Here is a 16,995-nt window from a genome sequence, read left to right as displayed (position 1 = left end):
TGTCTGTCCGGTCCCTTTTTTCCGCGTCCTGTCTAGCCCCCAAAACCTTCTTTGCATGCTTCTGCAACCCCCCTGGATCTCTTGGGTCAAACAGTCTCTCTTTTAAGTTGACTTACGATGATTATTATTGATTGATTGACTGATCCGATCGATCAAGACCCTGGATTTCCCCGTACTGCGACTAGTTCCTCCTACTACCTCCTTCCTCCGCTGCCGCATGTCGGACGCCCCTCCAGAATCGCTATGATTTCCGCATCACCGGTTCCCGTGGGGTCCAGCGTCTTTTTTACTTTGGCCCTCCTTACGATCTCTGTGCTGGTTTTGTTACTTCTGCGACGCTTTCTCACTCTCCGCGCGACTCCGGCCTACCTTTCCATCCCCGTCTTCCTTGCACTCGCGCTTCCGGCCAGTGTAGTTCTTCTAGTACCAATTGATCTAGCATCGAGCTCGCGCGATGGCGGAGGCCCCACGGCCATCTGGCTACCCGACCGTCTAATTCTCGTCTCCTGGCGCATTGCTTACTGGCTGATCTTTGTGCTGACATGGTAGGTGATGTGCAGCACGATGTGTCCGGTCGCGACCGTCACAATCTAGATCAATCACTAACGCTTTACTTCCTCTCAGGGCCATCCTTCCTTTACTCGGAGAATACATTGATTCGGGCTACCGTGACCCGAAGGGTCGCATTCAATATTCCATTCGTTCCAATGCGCGGTACCAACTGATTGTTCTGTGCTGTGCAACGGTCGGATTAATCTACATTTCGATCCAGAATGGCTTTGAATTCACCTCGATTAAGACGCTAGTGATGGCTCTTGCATATGTTTGGGGTCTGGTTCTGGCCATCTATCTGATGGGTCACGGACTTGTATCCATTCCCCGCACGCTCTTCCGTAACTCCAACGTCAGTGGTCGTCTGCGAAGAATCCAAGCACATGCTCCGAAACTGCACGACCGTTTGATGGACGCCATTAATGATCTGGAAAGCTTGGAGTCGCAAGTTGCTCAATTGCAACGTCGCAAAACGGGCACCGCTCGTGATTTTCAGGAATGGATCGATGAATTGGCAGAGACGTCGAACCCGCCCGAGCTGCGTTCGGGACTCTTGGAACATGCGGACGGGCCCGGCACTATCCCTGCCGTCATTACTGAACGTTACCTTGCGGACTTGACCCGACGTCTCCAGCGCGCTCGGCATCAGAAGGCTCGCTTCGTCGATGAGTGGGATCGCTTGGTCCTTTCCGCAGCAGACATGCAGGCAATTATCAATGCGTCGGCATCTAAGAAGCTCGAGTTCATTCACTCCCCCCATCGATCATCTTGGCTCCCGAGCCTGAACTTCCTGAGTCCCTATATGCGCTACCACCTCTATGTGCATGTCATTCCAAACGTACGACTTGCACTAGGCGCAGTTTTCTCGGCGGCTTCCGTGTGCGTTGTCTGGTCGGAGTTGGTCAAGTCCTTGGCGCCTCGGCTATCCGTTGTGACGCTTTCTATTGTTTCTTACCACAAGGAGCCTGCGCCGGTCGACTTTGGGCGCCAATTGATTGCCTCTGCTTGGCTGCTGTACATGTGCTCGGCAGCATTAGTGGGTGTGAACGACGCCAAAGTGTGGGGCAACCGTGCTTTGGTCCGCCGAAACACGTACGGGGAGAGCGCCTGTTGGTATGCGGGGCTAGTCGCCAGACTGACAGTTCCCATCGCTTACAACTTCTTGACCTTTTTGCCTGCGACCGTCCGGCAGAACACTACTTTTTACAAGTTCTTGGGCCGGTTCATTGACCTTACCCCGCTCGGAAAGGGCTTTGATTACTTCTTCCCGGTCTTCATTCTGGTGCCTATCGGTGCCACCCTATTCAATCTCTACGGTCGCGTCCAGAATATCTGCAGCTGGGGTCTTCTAGAAGAAGAAGACGATGATCTGGAGAACAACCCCGGTGGCTACGGACTAGGTGGGTGGCGAGAGGGGCGTGATCTTATCGACCGGGAGCTCAACGGCCTCGGCTCTTTGGGACTTTCTCCTCGTGGCGGTCGGTCACCTCGCCCGTCCAGTCGCATTGACGATGACACGCCAGCATTCTCCTCCTCTCGCACCGCGCTGCTGGAGAATTCTAGAACCCCTCGGGCCTCCAGAGGTACACCCGCCACAACTCCGTTGATGGAAGATGAGGATGAAGATAACTTTTTCCAGTCCTTCGCTCATCGAGTGAGGAACACATTTGAAACCGCCAGCAAGCCCCAGTGGCTGCAGGGCGACTCCTTCCGTCTCCCCAGATGGATGGGCAGTGAAAGCAATGAGGGTGATAGCGGACTGGCAAGGTGGTTTGGTGGTCGACCAGCACCTGGCGGAGTCCGACTGTAAGAACACTGACCGGTCGGTAATGTAACCTGACTTGCTGCATGGCGAAGGCGTTGCTGGTAGACACTTTTACATGGTAATGTTTATAGATGTACATAGTATATATAGCTCTCAATAACAGTTTTGCGCTTATTCTGTATACTTTGTTTGTAGACTACCCCAGCCGCTTCACATCTAGCCACAGATAGTATCCAGCATCATACTGATTTTCTCAATGCAGTACTAGCGATACCCAACAAACACCATGAATATCACAGTAAGCATCAGCGTCAACCTTTATCTTCATACTATCTCATCTCATCTAGCATGATCTCTCCCGATCACCACGGCTGCGGGGAAACCTAGATATACTAGATAACCTGCTATCCACTCACCTGTTTTAGTGCCATGTCGATCACGCTGCAGGAGTCAGGGTAAGCAAGCAAGCAAGTAAGCTAAAACCCCCATGTCCAGCATGATACAGCAGGTAGGAAGGTACCTGGCACCTGCTGGTCATATCGAATGCATATGCATATCACTTTAAACAAGGGGGCGTGCTTACACAGGATGGATGGATAGATAGATAAGCCTGATGAAGGTTCTAGTAGGCAAATGGTAAGAGGAATAGTATTACTTTGGCACTTGGTTATCCTTCAAGAAAGTAGAACACTAACTCCAGATGAGGAACTCAACATAGTACATACATATACACTAAGGCTTAACTTCTCCAAACTCCCTATTTAAAATATATGTCTATCCGGTCGTTGTTCTCGAGCCAAAGTTTGATCTAACTGCTGGTACCTAACTATCATACCGAATGAGTTGAGACGGGCGGGGTCAATGTCCTGTCCTCGTATTTGTAGCGTTAGTTCTGACATGGATAGCCAGACTTAGTTCTGGATCATGTCGATCGGTAGGTAGGTAGGTAACTTTCATTGTTCAACTCTAGAACTGTTTCGCCACTCAGCAGCTGAGGGTTTGCTGCCTATAAGGCTCCAAGAGCAAAAAGGAATAAAATAAAATAAAGGGTTTGTGTTTTTTTTTTTTTTTTTTTTTTTTTTTCCTGCGAAAATGAGACCCAATCTGACATGCGCAGTGCATAGCCACGTGTGGTCGATCAGATGGGCTGGTAGCCTATGAAGAAGAGGGGGTAATGTAGGGTCTTGTGTGTAGGTTGGTTGTGTTTGGTCTGTTGGGTGTTATATTGAAGTACTTTGATGCGGTATATTTCTCCAGTGGTGAAATCGTAGTATAGATAGTATGAGTATGCCTGGGCGGGGAGAATATAGATTTAAGTCACTGGCTTGGCAGATTATGCTTTTCCCCTGTAAGCCTTGAAGACCACATGGTGTGGCTCGTGTTGTTGTTTGTCGTGTGAGGAGGAAGGGGAAAAAGCAATGAGAAAGGCACAGCAGTCTTGTCAGGAGATCATTAGTAGTAACTACTGGAGGATATATGCCTGTCTGCCTTGAGCAACAAGTAACTAGGAAGTAGTACCACCAAAGTAAGTTGACTGCGCAACTCCGATTGCGGGCAGCTGCTCCACCGCAGGATTTGCGGCTGCGGCAAAAAAAAAGCCCTCTCCGCCTTATCTGCCTGGTCCGGAGCTAAAGTGGCCATCTTCCATGACCTCAAACACGCCCTTCCCCTGTCGTCATCCCCCTTCATTGCCTCGTGCCCTGGCCGTCAATCCATGAGCCAGCTGCTCTCGCACATTTCTCTGTCCTCGCTGGGCGAGACGTGTGCATCCTACTTAGACCACGTCACCACCAACCTTCCTCCGTCCTTGTACACTCTCCACCATCAACTCGTCGCCACGCTCTCATCAGCCAAAGACTCGACTCCCCTGCGCCTGCTTACGCCTTGGCCCGAACTACTAGCGGACCACCCCGACGGCGCATACACCACACCCGTCGCTTACACTCTCATCGTCTGTACAATTGTCATTCTCGTCATGTCCTGGCGCACTCCGTTCGCCAACTTCTGGCGCCGTGGTTACACCAACGTCGACAATACCCCCCAAGTCACCGACAACGACTACAGCTACATCACACAAGATGATATCGTCAACCCACCCGCAAACACGTATCGCAATCAATACGCAGGAGCGGAGGACACCGAGCCCGACACTCTTATTCTGAAACACCGCAAGGAAAAGTACGATCTGCACTTCCCGGCTTACGCTATCAACGACGGCGCCCTCAGCGTGGGTCAACTGAGACAGCGGGCAGCGGAGGCGACGCGCACCCCTGATCCGAAGCGGATCAAACTGCTCTACAAGGGGAAGTTGTTGGACAACGACTCGCTGCCGTGTCGGTCGGAGGGTCTCAAACAACAGTCGGAAGTGCTATGTGTCGTCTCCGGAGTGGAGCCGGGGGAGAGCTCGCCCAGTGAATTGTCCGAGGCGGAGGCTGACAGAAACACGGAATCCGCCCGTCAGGAGGGATCTGGTCGCAAGAAGTCGGGCAAGAACAAGAAGCGCAACAGCAAGAATAGGAGGAAGGGCGGAAAGCAGGCCGACGGCTCAAATACCCTCCCACCTCCCGCCGAAGAACCTCCGCGCCCGTCCAACGGAGCCGGCATGCCGCCCCCAGCACCCAATCTGAAGTCGTTCAACAACCCGATCGACCAAGTGAACGCCCTGTCGTCGTATCTGCAGCGGGAGCTTGTTCCTCTCTGCGAGGACTACATCACGAACACACCGGCGGATGCCAAGTCACGCGAGTTCGAGTATAAGAAGCTGACGGAGACGATCCTGGCGCAGGTTCTTCTGAATGCGGACAACATCAACCCCGATGGTGTGCAGGAGATCCGTGATGCGCGTCGGGCTCTTGTCAAGTCAGCCCAGAACGCGCTCAACAGTCTGGACCAGGTCAGCAGGACATGAGACGTCGCGGCTGGCAAATCATGCAACTTTTGCTTTTTCTTCTGTACATGAGAGATGGGAATATTCCAGGGAAAGATGATCATAATAATACAACGAAATAGAGAACACATTAACCTTTTGCTATTCACACTTGCTTTGCTTTGTTAGGGTCTGTCTGTCGGGTGCCATCCAGGAGCTACTTATCTAGAACAGATAGACCCCCCTCGTGCATCGAGACCACGACCACGACTGAGTTCATGCTGCACATACATACAAATGCTGCGGGTTTTACCTATGATTTGCATGGGACGGCGTCCGGACGATAAATGAATGGGCTGGTGGTTGGGGGGTTGGTTCCTTGCAGGATATTGATTGCGATAGTCCGTACAAATCAGTGTGTTTCTACCACTTGCTTACTTACATATATTTCACACATACATAAGTACATGTGGACCACGTGTTCAAGTACGTACTGAGTAAGTAGTATTCGGATGCGGTGAACTACTAGATCATGAGCGCAAGATACTCTCCGAGCCAACCACACACTTCACTCATGGTCGGTCAGGTCAATCAAGGATATCCTGGTTAAGACACAACCCTCAAAGTTCAGGGTGACCTTGGTCAGAACAAACCTTGACGTTGATGTTCAGCCTGTCAGCGCTCGTGGCGTAGACCACGGAGCAAGCCATCTGGTGATTAGAAGTTGCTGGTTGGTAATGGGCGATACTGGTACTGTTTGGTCATGGGTTGGGTAGGTAAAGGCAAGGAGGTTGTTACAGGCGATTTGGGAATTTACCCGACTTTTGACGGTGAGGCTATCAGATTGGAATTGGGGATAACAACTTCAATTTATAATTATTTTTTTTTTTTGTAAGCAATTGAGTTTTGCTTCTGTCTCTAACAAGATGCAGAGAGAGTGTGATAGAGTCATGGTTTCTTCTTTCAATCCCGCGGGACTGTAACTGGCAGGGATTGGGTAGATCATACTAACGGTGTCTACTAACTAGTGGAAGGTGTCACTGTGATGGGAGATCTACTTCCTACTTACCAGGCGGATCCTGAACTAGTGGCCTCGCTTAAAAATGCAAGATGGGAGAGATGTATCACAACGCAATCGAGAACAGAAACTCAAAGATGTGACTTGAAGTTGTATTTAATTTAGTCCTTCCCCCTTAGCCTCGGTTGGCGTTCTCGATGTCATATCGACCCGTCACTGGGGAAATTGCATATTTGTATCGATCCAGCTCCTCGGTGCTCAAGGCAGACAGGCAAACAATAGGCAGACCTTGGATCTCAATATACGGAATTCCCTCAATTTATGAGAAGAATTATATATAGTATGTAGGAAATAAGATGGAAGCAATGTGAGGGCTCAGCTGCAGGGTATGGCAAAAAGTACAGAAATACTGTAGATAGACTGCACATGGACATTGACGGGGAAGAGAGGGAAAAAAGAACAGTTTTCGGTGCCAGTCAGTTGGGAAACGATGGATCGACAGTGAGATGTACTCCTTTTGGGGTTTAGTTTAACACAGTTTAGTTCTCGAGGCAATTGCTGGGAATTGTTCTTTTCTTTTTCTAGTCGGCGATGGTCGGAGTGATTGGCCAGACCAGTTCTAGGCTTGTCTGATAGTCACCGGGAAGCTAATCCTGAAGGAGATTGGGACTTTTTTCCCCCCCCGTGTCTCTCTCTCTATTCTGCTTCTCTGTCTTGGTTCTCGACATTATTCTCTTTCTCTCTCCCTCCCGTTTCTCCTCTTCTCCTCCCCTCTCATCTTTTAGCCCTTCTTCTTCCCTTCCATTCGGCTTCTTCTGGGTTGGGACCCTTGGACAGTGCACTTCCTTTATTCTTTTCTTCCTCATCTTATACCTACTTACTATCTCTATTGAGGTTTTCTTTAATCAGCTTCCCCCGGAGTGTCAACGAATCAGTTTTGGCGCCACGGGTCCAGCCACATCTCTTTGCAACCACTCCTTTTCCTTGGGCTTCTTCCTTCCCCTCCTCCTCTTCTTCCTTCTCCGCCTCTCCTCTTTCTTCCTCTTCTCCTCCTCCCAGTCGTTTGACTCTTGACTTTTCTCTGCCCCTCATCGAAGCTCATCCATTTTCTTTCCTATCCATGTAACTTTCCCCCTAATTCATCTACCTCGACACCATTCCATTTTCTTCCAATCCCCCGACCGGTCCTGATTCTCGGATCCCGACACTGCTAGCCGTCTGCCAACCGCCGTCGGCCTATAATAGTGCCCAGCCCGGAGTTACGTCCACGGTACCCATCCCGCCGGTCCCTGACTTCCTCTTCCACCCCCCGGGAATTAACATATTGCGCTGCAATTTTAAGGCTCCGGCTTCTCCACTCCCCTGGCTGTTTACGATTTCCTCCTTTCGGAGCATCTCTCGTGTTCCGCTTCTTCCCCCCTTTCCCACCGACTCGTGCCCTCCATCTCCCAACCACCTACCCCTCACATCGTACATACACTTGTTGGAGTCTCGGCTTAGGGGGTCTTCGAGACAAACGGTCCAGCACGATTGCTGTTTCTGGTCTGTGCGCTACTGGGATGGCCTGATCGGGGAACAAGACGGGAAGGGCAAAAAAAATATTCACCTAGTGATCATCAGACTCTCTTTAATCATCCTGCACGCACCTTCGCCGCACCACGGGTTCCAGCTGGCCTGGCCTTGACTGAATCTTAATAATTGCTGTTGGAATGGCGGGGACAGCTACCGCGACTTACACGACAGATGTTTGGACGTCACCCAGCGTAGATGGGAGTCAGTGGGAGTACGCTGTCCCGATTCGACAGGATGTAAGTGTGTTACACTCCCGACATACCTTTCTGCGGTGCTCTGATGCATTCGTGCCGATCGTTCGGGCCTTCGCGGGCCAAAAGCCGGACTGGCATGCTAACCTGGGTTTCGGTAGAATACTAAGCATCGCTCCAAATCACGGTCCTCCCACGATTCACACGCCAGGTCCAGGGAGCGTAATTCCAAGGGCTCTCGCAGCTCCTCGCTATCGCGTCACGCCTATGCTCACGAGCACTTGACCTCCCGGGGCCGCCCACAAGCTAGCCACAGCCGACGCGGAAGTGAAGCTGGCAGCTCACGCTCAATCTACGGACACGATGTAGCCAGTCGTAGCGCCGGCAACGTCAAAGACTCGACGGATTCTCTTTATCGAAAGGGGTCGGTGAGGCACGGCGAGTGGCACGAGGGAATGGGCATGTATACGGACGAGATCGATCAGGACAATTGGATCCATCGCGACAAGCTGGCCAAGATTGAGAGTGAGGAGCTGCAGCAGGCCGCCATTCTGCTACAACGTCGGGCGGGTGAAGGCAACAAGACGCGCACAAAGAACTACGACTCGTATGGAACACCTGCCAGCTCCCCACCGACCGAGCAACTGGAACCCTGGCCCAGTTTGCACGGCGATTCCCAGCTCCGGGAACATAGCGGGTCTCCAACCTTCCCAGAAGAAGGTGAAGAGCGTGGAAGGTGGGATTCTCGTCGACAGGAAGAGGGTATGGCCAATGGAGCGGCCGGCTTCTACCGCAACCCCGGACTTCGCAAAAGCTCGTCGCGGATACCCATTCCCTCGGGTATCCCAGTACCGGTCTCTCCCAATCCCGAGAACGGCGGACGGGAATTCTCCAAGCAGCGCAGCCGCGCGAATACCCATGGGGATGACGATGCTTTGTCCTTCGGGATGCCCCGTCGGGCTAGTGAGCCGATGTCGGTGGACTCTGCCCAGAATATTACTCCGGCAGGAAGTCGGCCTGGCAGTCGCGGGAACACCCTACAAAATGCGGCCGGTAGGAAGACCACCAAGGGCGGTGCTACCAATCGCAAGACGTCGGCTCCTCCGTCGACTGCACGAAAGGCGACCCCGAGAAGCCGGGCACCGTCGAGCACGTTGCGGGCCACTAAAGCCGCTGAGAATCGTCCCATTAACCGGCCGGAAGGCGACCCTCCGTGGTTGGCGACGATGTACAAGCCCGATCCACGTCTTCCGCCTGACCAGCAGATTCTTCCCACACATGCACGACGCATGCAGCAGGAGCAGTGGGAGAAGGAAGGCAAGACGCCTACCACGTATGATCGGGAGTTTGCTCCGCTAGCCATCGGGCCGGACGGGCCAAAGCCCTCTGAGAAGCCGGCACCCAAGGAAGAGGAGCCGGAGCCGGAGCCGATCGAACAGAACGAAAAGGTGGAGAAAGAAGAAGTTCAAGAGCAGAAGACCCCGAACTTGGAGACACCGTCCAAGGAGTCGGGACGGCCGAACTCAGGCACGGGCTACAGCACGATGCCGCGGGTACATGAACCACCACAGGCGGCGCTGCAGCCAAAATGGAGCCCGCCAGTGGTGACTGCGCAGGAACCGCCGCCGAAGGAGAAGGGCTGCGGATGCTGCATCGTGATGTAGGGGGAGGACGCATTCGTTGAGTGGCATATGTCCGTCATTTAAGATACCTATTTCCTGCATTGTGGATTTGTTTTTTTCAGCGAGCTGGGTGGTGTTTGATCTGACTAGGATTTTAATAGCTATCCACCTTTTACTTCTTGTCGTTCCTTGGAGACATTTTACTCTCATTTGATTCCCTATCTGTTGATTCCAGTGTTTGTGCACTTGCATTGAGCGGTCATTACGACATCACGCGTCTTTCCTTGAACATGCATTGATTTTCTTTGTGCATATCGTTATAGACAAAGTTCACAATTATATTAAATATTTATTGCAATTACTAGTATACAACAACATATACATAGTTAAAGTGACCGTTCTAGAACCCCCCATAGGTTATAACCCGTCATTAATAAGCCACCCCCAGCACCCCTCATTACATAATCACCCTAGCGCACCTTGCGTAATCCGACCATCCGCTCTCCTCATTCCATCATTCATCCATTCATTCATTAATTTATTCCATCCTATCTGATCGATTCCATCATCCCGCTGAAACCTTGATTAAACCCATTCCACCCAATCTTATAAATAACCCCACTTCCCCCTCCCCCCTCTCTTCTCTTCTCTTCTCTTCTTTTTAGATTAGACTACCAGTCAATACCGCCACCATTTCCTCCATCTTCACTCGTCTCTTCGGCTCTTTTGCCGCTCCTTCTCCCACCATGTCCGCCGCTGCTAAGACTAAGGCCCAGACCTTGATTAATGAGAATGGCGTTGGTAGGTTACCCCCCATTCCCAGCATTGATATATTATATTGTGTCATACATAGTGGAGAAACCAATTTGCTAATATATAAATCCCATCGGGAATGGTACAGTCGTCTTCTCCAAATCCTACTGCCCCTACTGCCAAGCAAGCAAGAACTTGCTGAATGAGCTCGGCGCGAAGTACACTGCTCTTGAGTTGGATCAGCTGCGTAAGACACCCCCCCTTTCTTCTATTTAGGTGTGATGTGTGTATGGTATTAAGGGCCATGCTAATATAATATAATATGGGTTCTAGCCGACGGAGCCGACCTCCAGGACGCCCTCCAGGAAATCTCCAACCAGCGCACCGTCCCCAACATCTTCATTAGCCAGAAGCACATTGGTGGAAACTCGGACTTGCAGAGCAAGAAGGGTGCCGAGCTGAAGGGGTTGTTGGAGGCTGCTGGTGCTTTGTAGATTTTCCATCCCATCTATGATTTTGTCTGCGAAGCAGTGATAGGGGGAGTAATGATAGATAATTGATTGATCAGATCGGATCAGATCATATATAATACATACATACACTACATATCCAAACACCAAAACTAATGTAGGGAGAGAGAGACAGAGAGAGAGACAGAGAGAGAAATTATACAGTCCCAACCGGCCTCTCAACAACGCCCATAATCCCATCCACCACACTGCGTCTCGCCCCCTCACTCGAGACATTCTTCCCCGCCAAATAATTCAACCACACCAACCGACTAACCCTCTCATCCTTGACTCTACCCAAATACCTATCCGGCAGCGCATCCTTCCCATCACCACCACCCTGAACCAACACATCCAACTGCCCCTTCTTGCCCCTCGCCAACACCAACACCTGTCCCTTGGGCACACTCTTCCTCTGTCCACCTCCAAACAATCCCTTAAACTCCCCCATAGCCTGACCAAACTCCTCGCCCTCAAATTCCCCCTTACCACCACCACCCTCAACCTTATTATACCTCTGCGCCCTACCCGTAATCCCCCTCACCCACCCATCCCTCAAATGCAAGAAATCCGTATTCCGCGTCGGCACGACCCGAAACGCCGTCCTCAACCCATCCTTCTTCAACAACATATCCCACGCCTGCTCCCCCTTCTCCGCATCCAACAACAACTCCCTCAACTTCTCCCTCTCCATCGACACCAACGACGTCGCAGCCGTAGCCCCCACCTCATTATCAATCACCGACTCCGTCCCCTCCCCGGGAGGATGCACCGCCGTGCGCACCAGTCGTGATTGCAGCTCCGCCAAGTCCTCCTTCGCAACATACAATCCCACAACGTACACCTGGAAATTGAGGAACGAGACCGTCCGAATACCCAGTCCTAGGAGATGGTATTCCTCCTCCTCACCCTGCGAAGCAGGAGACAAATCCGTCGCGGACGCAGGAGTACTATTATCCTCACTCTCCAACCACTTCGGCAGATGAATCACCGCCGGGAAATGCGGGATCGAGCTCGTTCCTGTCTCCACTTGGTCGGGGTTTCCGCTGGCGGATTGGATGTGCGTTAGCGTGGGCTTTGTCGGGAAGCCCGTGCTGGGACCGTCGAGTTTGGTGCTGCCGTTGTCGGTGGTGTTTTCGATTTCGACTCCGTCGGTGGTGGTGGTTTGTTCCAAACCGAATACGTCCGCTTTGATCACCCCGTACATTCCGACCGCGCATACGATCATCCCTGTCGCGGAGATGTACATCGAGCGTTTGCTCCGCGCGATGTCTTGTTCGCGGCTGCGGGGCGCGCGGGCGGCGCTGCGGAGGGGGTTGCTGGCTGTGGTGCTGGTGGTGCTGGAGCGGAGGGTGCGGGTTGTGCTGTAGAGGCGAGTTTTGGGGAGGTTGGTGGAGGCGTGGAGGTGTTGGGCGCAGGTGCGCCATTGGGCGCGGGCGGCGCGGAGGGAAGGGGGTATCGGTGGCATCTTGTTTGTTTGTGTGTGTTGTGTTGGTTGACTTGGTTTGGGTTTGGAGATGGATGTAAAGTCTGGAGTATGGGGATGCGGTGGTGGAAGTGAGCGGATCGGATGATTATTGACACGTGATTAGAGCTGCCCTGATTGGACGGTTGAGGTAGTATATAGCATTTGGTGGGCATTGAGGTGGATTGAAGGTTACTATGCTATTTAATATCCTAGTATAAGTACTGTGTAAATGATAATGTAGTTACTGCTATTGCTACTGCTACTGCACCACCACCTTGTACATTCCGCCTCCGCTGACCGTCACTGTCGCCGTCGCGTTGGCATACTGTACCCCCCGGGTGATCTCCGTCCCGTCGATCTTGATAGATGGCTTCGCTGTGCCGACGAACGGCAGCGTCAGGTTTCCCTGGGTCCCGTGCGGAACTGTAAAGTCGAGCGTGTATCCCTTGTCTGTCTTTGACCATCCAGCCTGGAACTTTCCAAGCGAGGTCGTGAACCCACCCTCGGCGGACTGCAGATCGACAAACTGCGGGGCGATGCGCCAGGTCGCCCCCAGTGGAGATGTGACAGTGATCCCCACGATGTAGTTCGTCAGCGCCGACGTCGGTCCTGATGACCAGCCGTGCGAATGTGACACATATGCGGTGTCATAGTAGTACCCGCGGTTACCGCGGTACCCGAACGTGCCGTTCTGTAGATAGCCTTCGATGACCGTGCTCTGTGTGCCGTTCGCGTTGTTGTAGTACCATCCCCAGCTGCGGCGGATTAGCTCCAGTGCTCGTTGTGGCTGTCCCACGGTCAGATGGCCCTGGATCTCGAACGAGGAGATGAACGGAGAGATGTTCTCTGGCAGTTCGGGCGCCACGGCTCCAATCGGGGTCCAGTTGTCTGTTAGTCTTTCAGAAATGCTGGCGGCCCGGTCCGCATCCACGACCCCGAAGAGCAGGGCCATGCTGTTTGCGTCCTGAGGGTGCAGGGTGGTGTCGGTGGCGTTGTCTTTGAATGCGCCGTACGATTCGTCCCAGCAGTATTCGTTGATGGCTTGACGCAGCTTCTCGGCTCGGCTAGTCCAGGTGCTGGATAGGTCGCCTGAATCTCCGGCCCAGGTGGCGAGCTCTGCGCCTGTGTTGAGGGTGTGATACAAGCTGGGACTGTTAGAAGGTAATGAGTGCATGATTAGGGCATTGCTCACATCATCTGCGCCTCGGAGTTGTTGTATCCCTGCTGCCATCTGGCCCAGTCGCGCGTGCCCGTGACGTTCAGCAAGCCGCTGGGATAAGTCACCTTGCCGTAGATATAATCCATCGCCTTCTGATAACCCTCCCAGTTTTGCTCGAGGAAATCGCTGTCGTTGGTATAGAGCATGTAGTTGTAGGTCCCGACCATCGTCCACATGTGATACGTGTCCGAGTCTTTTTGGCTCAGCGGCGGGCCAGACTCGTCGAATGCACCTGTCGAATTGTTCTGCATAGCGTTAGTACCTGAGAAATAGCACCATTGCAATGGTGTGATTTTACCTGAGTGTCGTACATAACCTGCAGCGCATTCTTGACACTGTCCAAGTCGCCCAAACTCACAAACGCCGAAGGCACAGCAATCCCCATGTCACCCGGCCATACCGCACGGTCACGCTTCGCTCCGTCGACAATGATCGTATCACCAGGTCCAAGGGTGCAATTGTTCGCCCAGCCTTCAGCCATCGCTGGGATCTGACGCCCCGTGTCGGTCGGCACCTCGTTCGTCTGCAGAGTGTAGGCCCCAGTGTACCAGATCTTGTTGAGCAAGTCGTCATTGGAGTGGAAGTACCCTTGGTAGGCCTTCAAATTGGACCAGGTAGGCTGAAAGCCGATCTCCAAGCTCACATCCTCGATGTGAATGGTGGAGTTGTCGCTGGTGATCAGGAAAAGAGTCAGATAGCGAAATCCACCCCGCAAGCTCTTATCCGGCATCACATAGTAGTGGCTTCCGGCTTCGGTGAAATTACCGTAGAGTGCACCATCAGGGCCTTTGAAGCCTCCATTTGACGAGTCCGACCACTCTCCGATATAGTTCTTCGCTTCGGTGAAGGCCACACCTAGTGAACCAATGCCTGTGGAGCTGAAGTTTACAGAAACAATGCCGCCAACCTCTTTTCCAAAGTCATAAACCACCAATGACCCGTTGCCATGAAGTGCAAATGGGGTATAGTCTTCCGTCTTATCCGGTTGCGTAATGAGAAAGAGCTTCTCTGGGTTCAGAGTTCTCGACGATGGTGCGAAAATATTCTTCTCCCACGGCCCGGAGAAAGCGCTGTCGGTCGGACCAGAGCAAGTGGTGTTGCGCCAACAGCTTTGAGCAACTGAGAGAGGAAGTAGAGCGAGCACGCCCGACAAGAGCCTGTGGCAGCGCATGGTTGCTGTCTTGTCTGTTCCGCAGACTGCAGCACCAATTACCACACCGAGCAACATCCATTCTCCACCAGACACGCGGGTTCATATAAACGTCTCGGCTCGAGATAATGTTCCCCCGGGCTTTTGCCCAGAAAGCGAAGAGGGGTCACTAGCTTCGAAGGATTAATATCGCTGGCGTGCTCGTGCGGGACGGATCGATTGGCTTAACGGGCCAGTCTGGGGTGAATTAGTCAGGTCGGTCTCGGCTGAATGGCGGATTGAATCAATCAAATATAAGCAAACAGGCAAGCTTTCTCACACGTTCAGGGGTGCGGCGTTGGTTGGCTGTGCAGCAGTAGGCTAGTGGGATTGCCGGCGTTATTGGTGGAATTTCCTACAGAGAGCCCGTCGATCGTGCATAAAGGCGTCATTCGAATGCCAATGCATGGAGTTCTCCCCGGGTTTTCTCCGCACAGGGAAATTGGTGATATTAGTGGGATTTGTAGTTCGGTAGAAGTAGCACCGAAGTCTCATCTGATCGTCCATCACCTCTAATGGAAGCCCCGGTCAGCATTCAATAAAGGAACCAATGCTCCCAGACACTTACAGCGCGCATCACCCGCGTCCATAATGCAGCTAACAGCTTCGGTTTCGCTCTTGCTCCTGGGGCTGGCCTCCGTTGGCCATGCAGGAAATGTGGAAAACAACCACAATGTCTGCACCGTGCGAGCAAACGGGGGCCATCGTGACGACGTCCCCAATATTATGGCGGCGTTCGAAGAGTGTGGCAATGGAGGTACCATCATTTTCCCCGAAGACCAATCCTACTGGATTGCGACAAGACTGCATCCAACATTGAAGGATGTGGCAATCGAATGGCGGGGAAAGTGGACAGTAAGACTTCCTCAGTGTCCATCTCGTGACCTGTGAAACACTGATTCGGTCCAGTTTTCCGACAATCTCACCTACTGGCGTAACAACTCCTACCCAGTTGCGTTCCAAAACCACCATGCGGGCTTCATTATTAGCGGCGACAACATCACCATCAATGGCTATGGCACCGGCGGCATCGACGGCAATGGAAATACTTGGTACACAGCTGAGAAGGGCGACACACAGCCGGGGCGTCCGATGCCCTTTGTATTCTGGAACGTGTCTGAAGTGATTGTTGACAGCTTCTACGTCAAGGATCCGCCCCTATGGAGTATCAACATCATGAACGGGACTAATATGCGCTTCAACAACATCTACTGCAATGCCACGGCTGTGGATGCCCCGTGGGGTGACAATTGGGTGCAGAATACGGATGGTTTCGGTATGTTTTTCCATCCTTATTAGTGACTTGTACTAGGACTGACTAGTGTCGTGTATTCAGATACTATGGATGCTGTCAACATCCAGCTCACCAACTTTGTTTACCAAGGTGGAGATGACTGCATCGCTATCAAGCCTCGCTCCTATAATATCGACATTCAGAATGTCACCTGCCGTGGTGGCAACGGCATCGCCATTGGCAGCCTGGGTCAATATTTGGAAGATAGCAGCGTAGCTAACATCCGCGTGGACAAGGTCAATGTACGTGATGTTTTCCCCGCCACCATCATCAGTAGTACTAACGGTGATCAGATCATCCGATACAACGAAGACATGCACAACAGCGCCTACCTCAAAACCTGGGTGGGAGCTCTCGTTCCCCAAAGTTCCTACGAAAGCGCTGGTGTACCTCGCGGCGATGGATGGGGCAGCATCCGTAACGTACTATTCTCAAACTTTAATGTACAGGGAGCAAGTGCTGGCCCTTCCATAAGCCAGGACAGTGGAGACAATGGTTCCTACGTGGGCACAAGCAAGATGTCAATTTCCAATGTTGCGTTTGTCAATTTCACGGGATGGGTGGATACTGAGAAGTCTGTGGTCTCGACGGTCTCGTGCTCAGAGGTACATCCATGCTATAATATCGACTATGACAATGTGGTGCTGTATCCAGGGAAGAATGCCACCACAGCTGGGACAGGGTCATGTAAATATACGGCGGATGGAGGTGTACATGGCTTGAGTGGATGCTGAGTGATTGATCGCTAGGGAAGCGACTTGATTGGGTTGTGTATATACGACTGCATGTAAGAGGATCAATGGATGGCAGTACTATACTCTTGGCAACAGCTCGATCTTAATTTAAGCCAATGTATAAAACTTTTGCATACTATTCCCGCTTATCTGCAATGTTAATCTTCATCCTGACCCTTCGTCAATCTGATTAATTCTCTTGAACGATTGATTGCTGTCAATCATGCCATTCCCTGGGCTACT

General features: G+C 52.2%; 7 protein-coding genes across 7 annotated transcripts; 5 read left to right on the top strand and 2 right to left on the bottom strand.

Moving 5' to 3' along the window:
* Positions 1-243: 243 nt before the first annotated feature.
* On the top strand, positions 244-2,362 carry BO85DRAFT_377962 (LMBR1 domain-containing protein; the record flags this gene model as incomplete). Its single annotated transcript, XM_025656282.1, has 2 exons — positions 244-545; positions 625-2,362. The coding sequence occupies 2 exons, from the start codon at positions 244-246 to the stop codon at positions 2,360-2,362; spliced, it is 2,040 nt and encodes a 679-aa protein (XP_025512874.1).
* Positions 2,363-3,815: 1,453 nt separating this feature from the next.
* Positions 3,816-5,586, top strand: BO85DRAFT_88047 (BAG family molecular chaperone regulator). Its single transcript, XM_025665754.1, has one exon. The coding sequence runs from the start codon at positions 4,032-4,034 to the stop codon at positions 5,223-5,225; it is 1,194 nt and encodes a 397-aa protein (XP_025512873.1). The 5' UTR covers positions 3,816-4,031; the 3' UTR covers positions 5,226-5,586.
* Positions 5,587-7,794: 2,208 nt separating this feature from the next.
* BO85DRAFT_88032 (uncharacterized protein) lies at positions 7,795-9,934 on the top strand. Its single transcript, XM_025665753.1, has 3 exons — positions 7,795-8,009; positions 8,126-9,726; positions 9,807-9,934. Exons 1-2 carry the CDS (start codon positions 7,911-7,913, stop codon positions 9,626-9,628), a joined length of 1,602 nt encoding a protein of 533 aa, XP_025512872.1. The 5' UTR covers positions 7,795-7,910; the 3' UTR covers positions 9,629-9,726; positions 9,807-9,934.
* Positions 9,935-10,180: 246 nt separating this feature from the next.
* On the top strand, positions 10,181-11,295 carry BO85DRAFT_451835 (glutaredoxin). The gene is made up of 3 exons (XM_025660683.1): positions 10,181-10,387; positions 10,488-10,586; positions 10,673-11,295. Exons 1-3 carry the CDS (start codon positions 10,333-10,335, stop codon positions 10,831-10,833), a joined length of 315 nt encoding a protein of 104 aa, XP_025512871.1. The 5' UTR covers positions 10,181-10,332; the 3' UTR covers positions 10,834-11,295.
* BO85DRAFT_479945 (chalcone isomerase domain-containing protein) lies at positions 11,006-12,316 on the bottom strand (the record flags this gene model as incomplete). Its single annotated transcript, XM_025662983.1, has 1 exon — positions 11,006-12,316. The coding sequence occupies one exon, from the start codon at positions 12,314-12,316 to the stop codon at positions 11,006-11,008; it is 1,311 nt and encodes a 436-aa protein (XP_025512870.1).
* Positions 12,317-12,575: 259 nt separating this feature from the next.
* On the bottom strand, positions 12,576-14,706 carry BO85DRAFT_377705 (putative alpha-L-rhamnosidase B; the record flags this gene model as incomplete). Its single annotated transcript, XM_025656272.1, has 3 exons — positions 12,576-13,461; positions 13,509-13,780; positions 13,834-14,706. 3 exons carry the CDS (start codon positions 14,704-14,706, stop codon positions 12,576-12,578), a joined length of 2,031 nt encoding a protein of 676 aa, XP_025512869.1.
* Positions 14,707-15,315: 609 nt separating this feature from the next.
* On the top strand, positions 15,316-16,875 carry BO85DRAFT_479943 (putative extracellular exo-polygalacturonase; the record flags this gene model as incomplete). The annotated part of the gene is made up of 4 exons (XM_025662982.1): positions 15,316-15,579; positions 15,634-16,000; positions 16,061-16,260; positions 16,312-16,875. The coding sequence occupies 4 exons, from the start codon at positions 15,316-15,318 to the stop codon at positions 16,750-16,752; spliced, it is 1,272 nt and encodes a 423-aa protein (XP_025512868.1). The 3' UTR covers positions 16,753-16,875.
* Positions 16,876-16,995: the final 120 nt, after the last annotated feature.

The sequence above is a fragment of the Aspergillus piperis genome, assembly GCF_003184755.1.
Source record: "Aspergillus piperis CBS 112811 unplaced genomic scaffold BO85scaffold_17, whole genome shotgun sequence".
NCBI lineage: Eukaryota > Fungi > Ascomycota > Eurotiomycetes > Eurotiales > Aspergillaceae > Aspergillus > Aspergillus piperis.
This window is presented reverse-complemented; position numbering and strand designations above follow the sequence as displayed.

Bases quoted from the DNA above. Each gene is read 5' to 3' on its own strand.
- BO85DRAFT_88047 (XM_025665754.1), top strand. From the start codon at position 4,032: ATGAGCCAGCTGCTCTCGCACATTTCTCTGTCCTCGCTGGGCGAGACG.
- BO85DRAFT_88032 (XM_025665753.1), top strand. From the start codon at position 7,911: ATGGCGGGGACAGCTACCGCGACTTACACGACAGATGTTTGGACGTCA. The intron at 8,010-8,125 runs GTAAGTGTGTTA...GGGTTTCGGTAG, and splicing joins CTGTCCCGATTCGACAGGAT to AATACTAAGCATCGCTCCAA.
- BO85DRAFT_451835 (XM_025660683.1), top strand. From the start codon at position 10,333: ATGTCCGCCGCTGCTAAGACTAAGGCCCAGACCTTGATTAATGAGAAT. The intron at 10,388-10,487 runs GTAGGTTACCCC...GGAATGGTACAG, and splicing joins GATTAATGAGAATGGCGTTG to TCGTCTTCTCCAAATCCTAC. The intron at 10,587-10,672 runs GTAAGACACCCC...TATGGGTTCTAG, and splicing joins TCTTGAGTTGGATCAGCTGC to CCGACGGAGCCGACCTCCAG.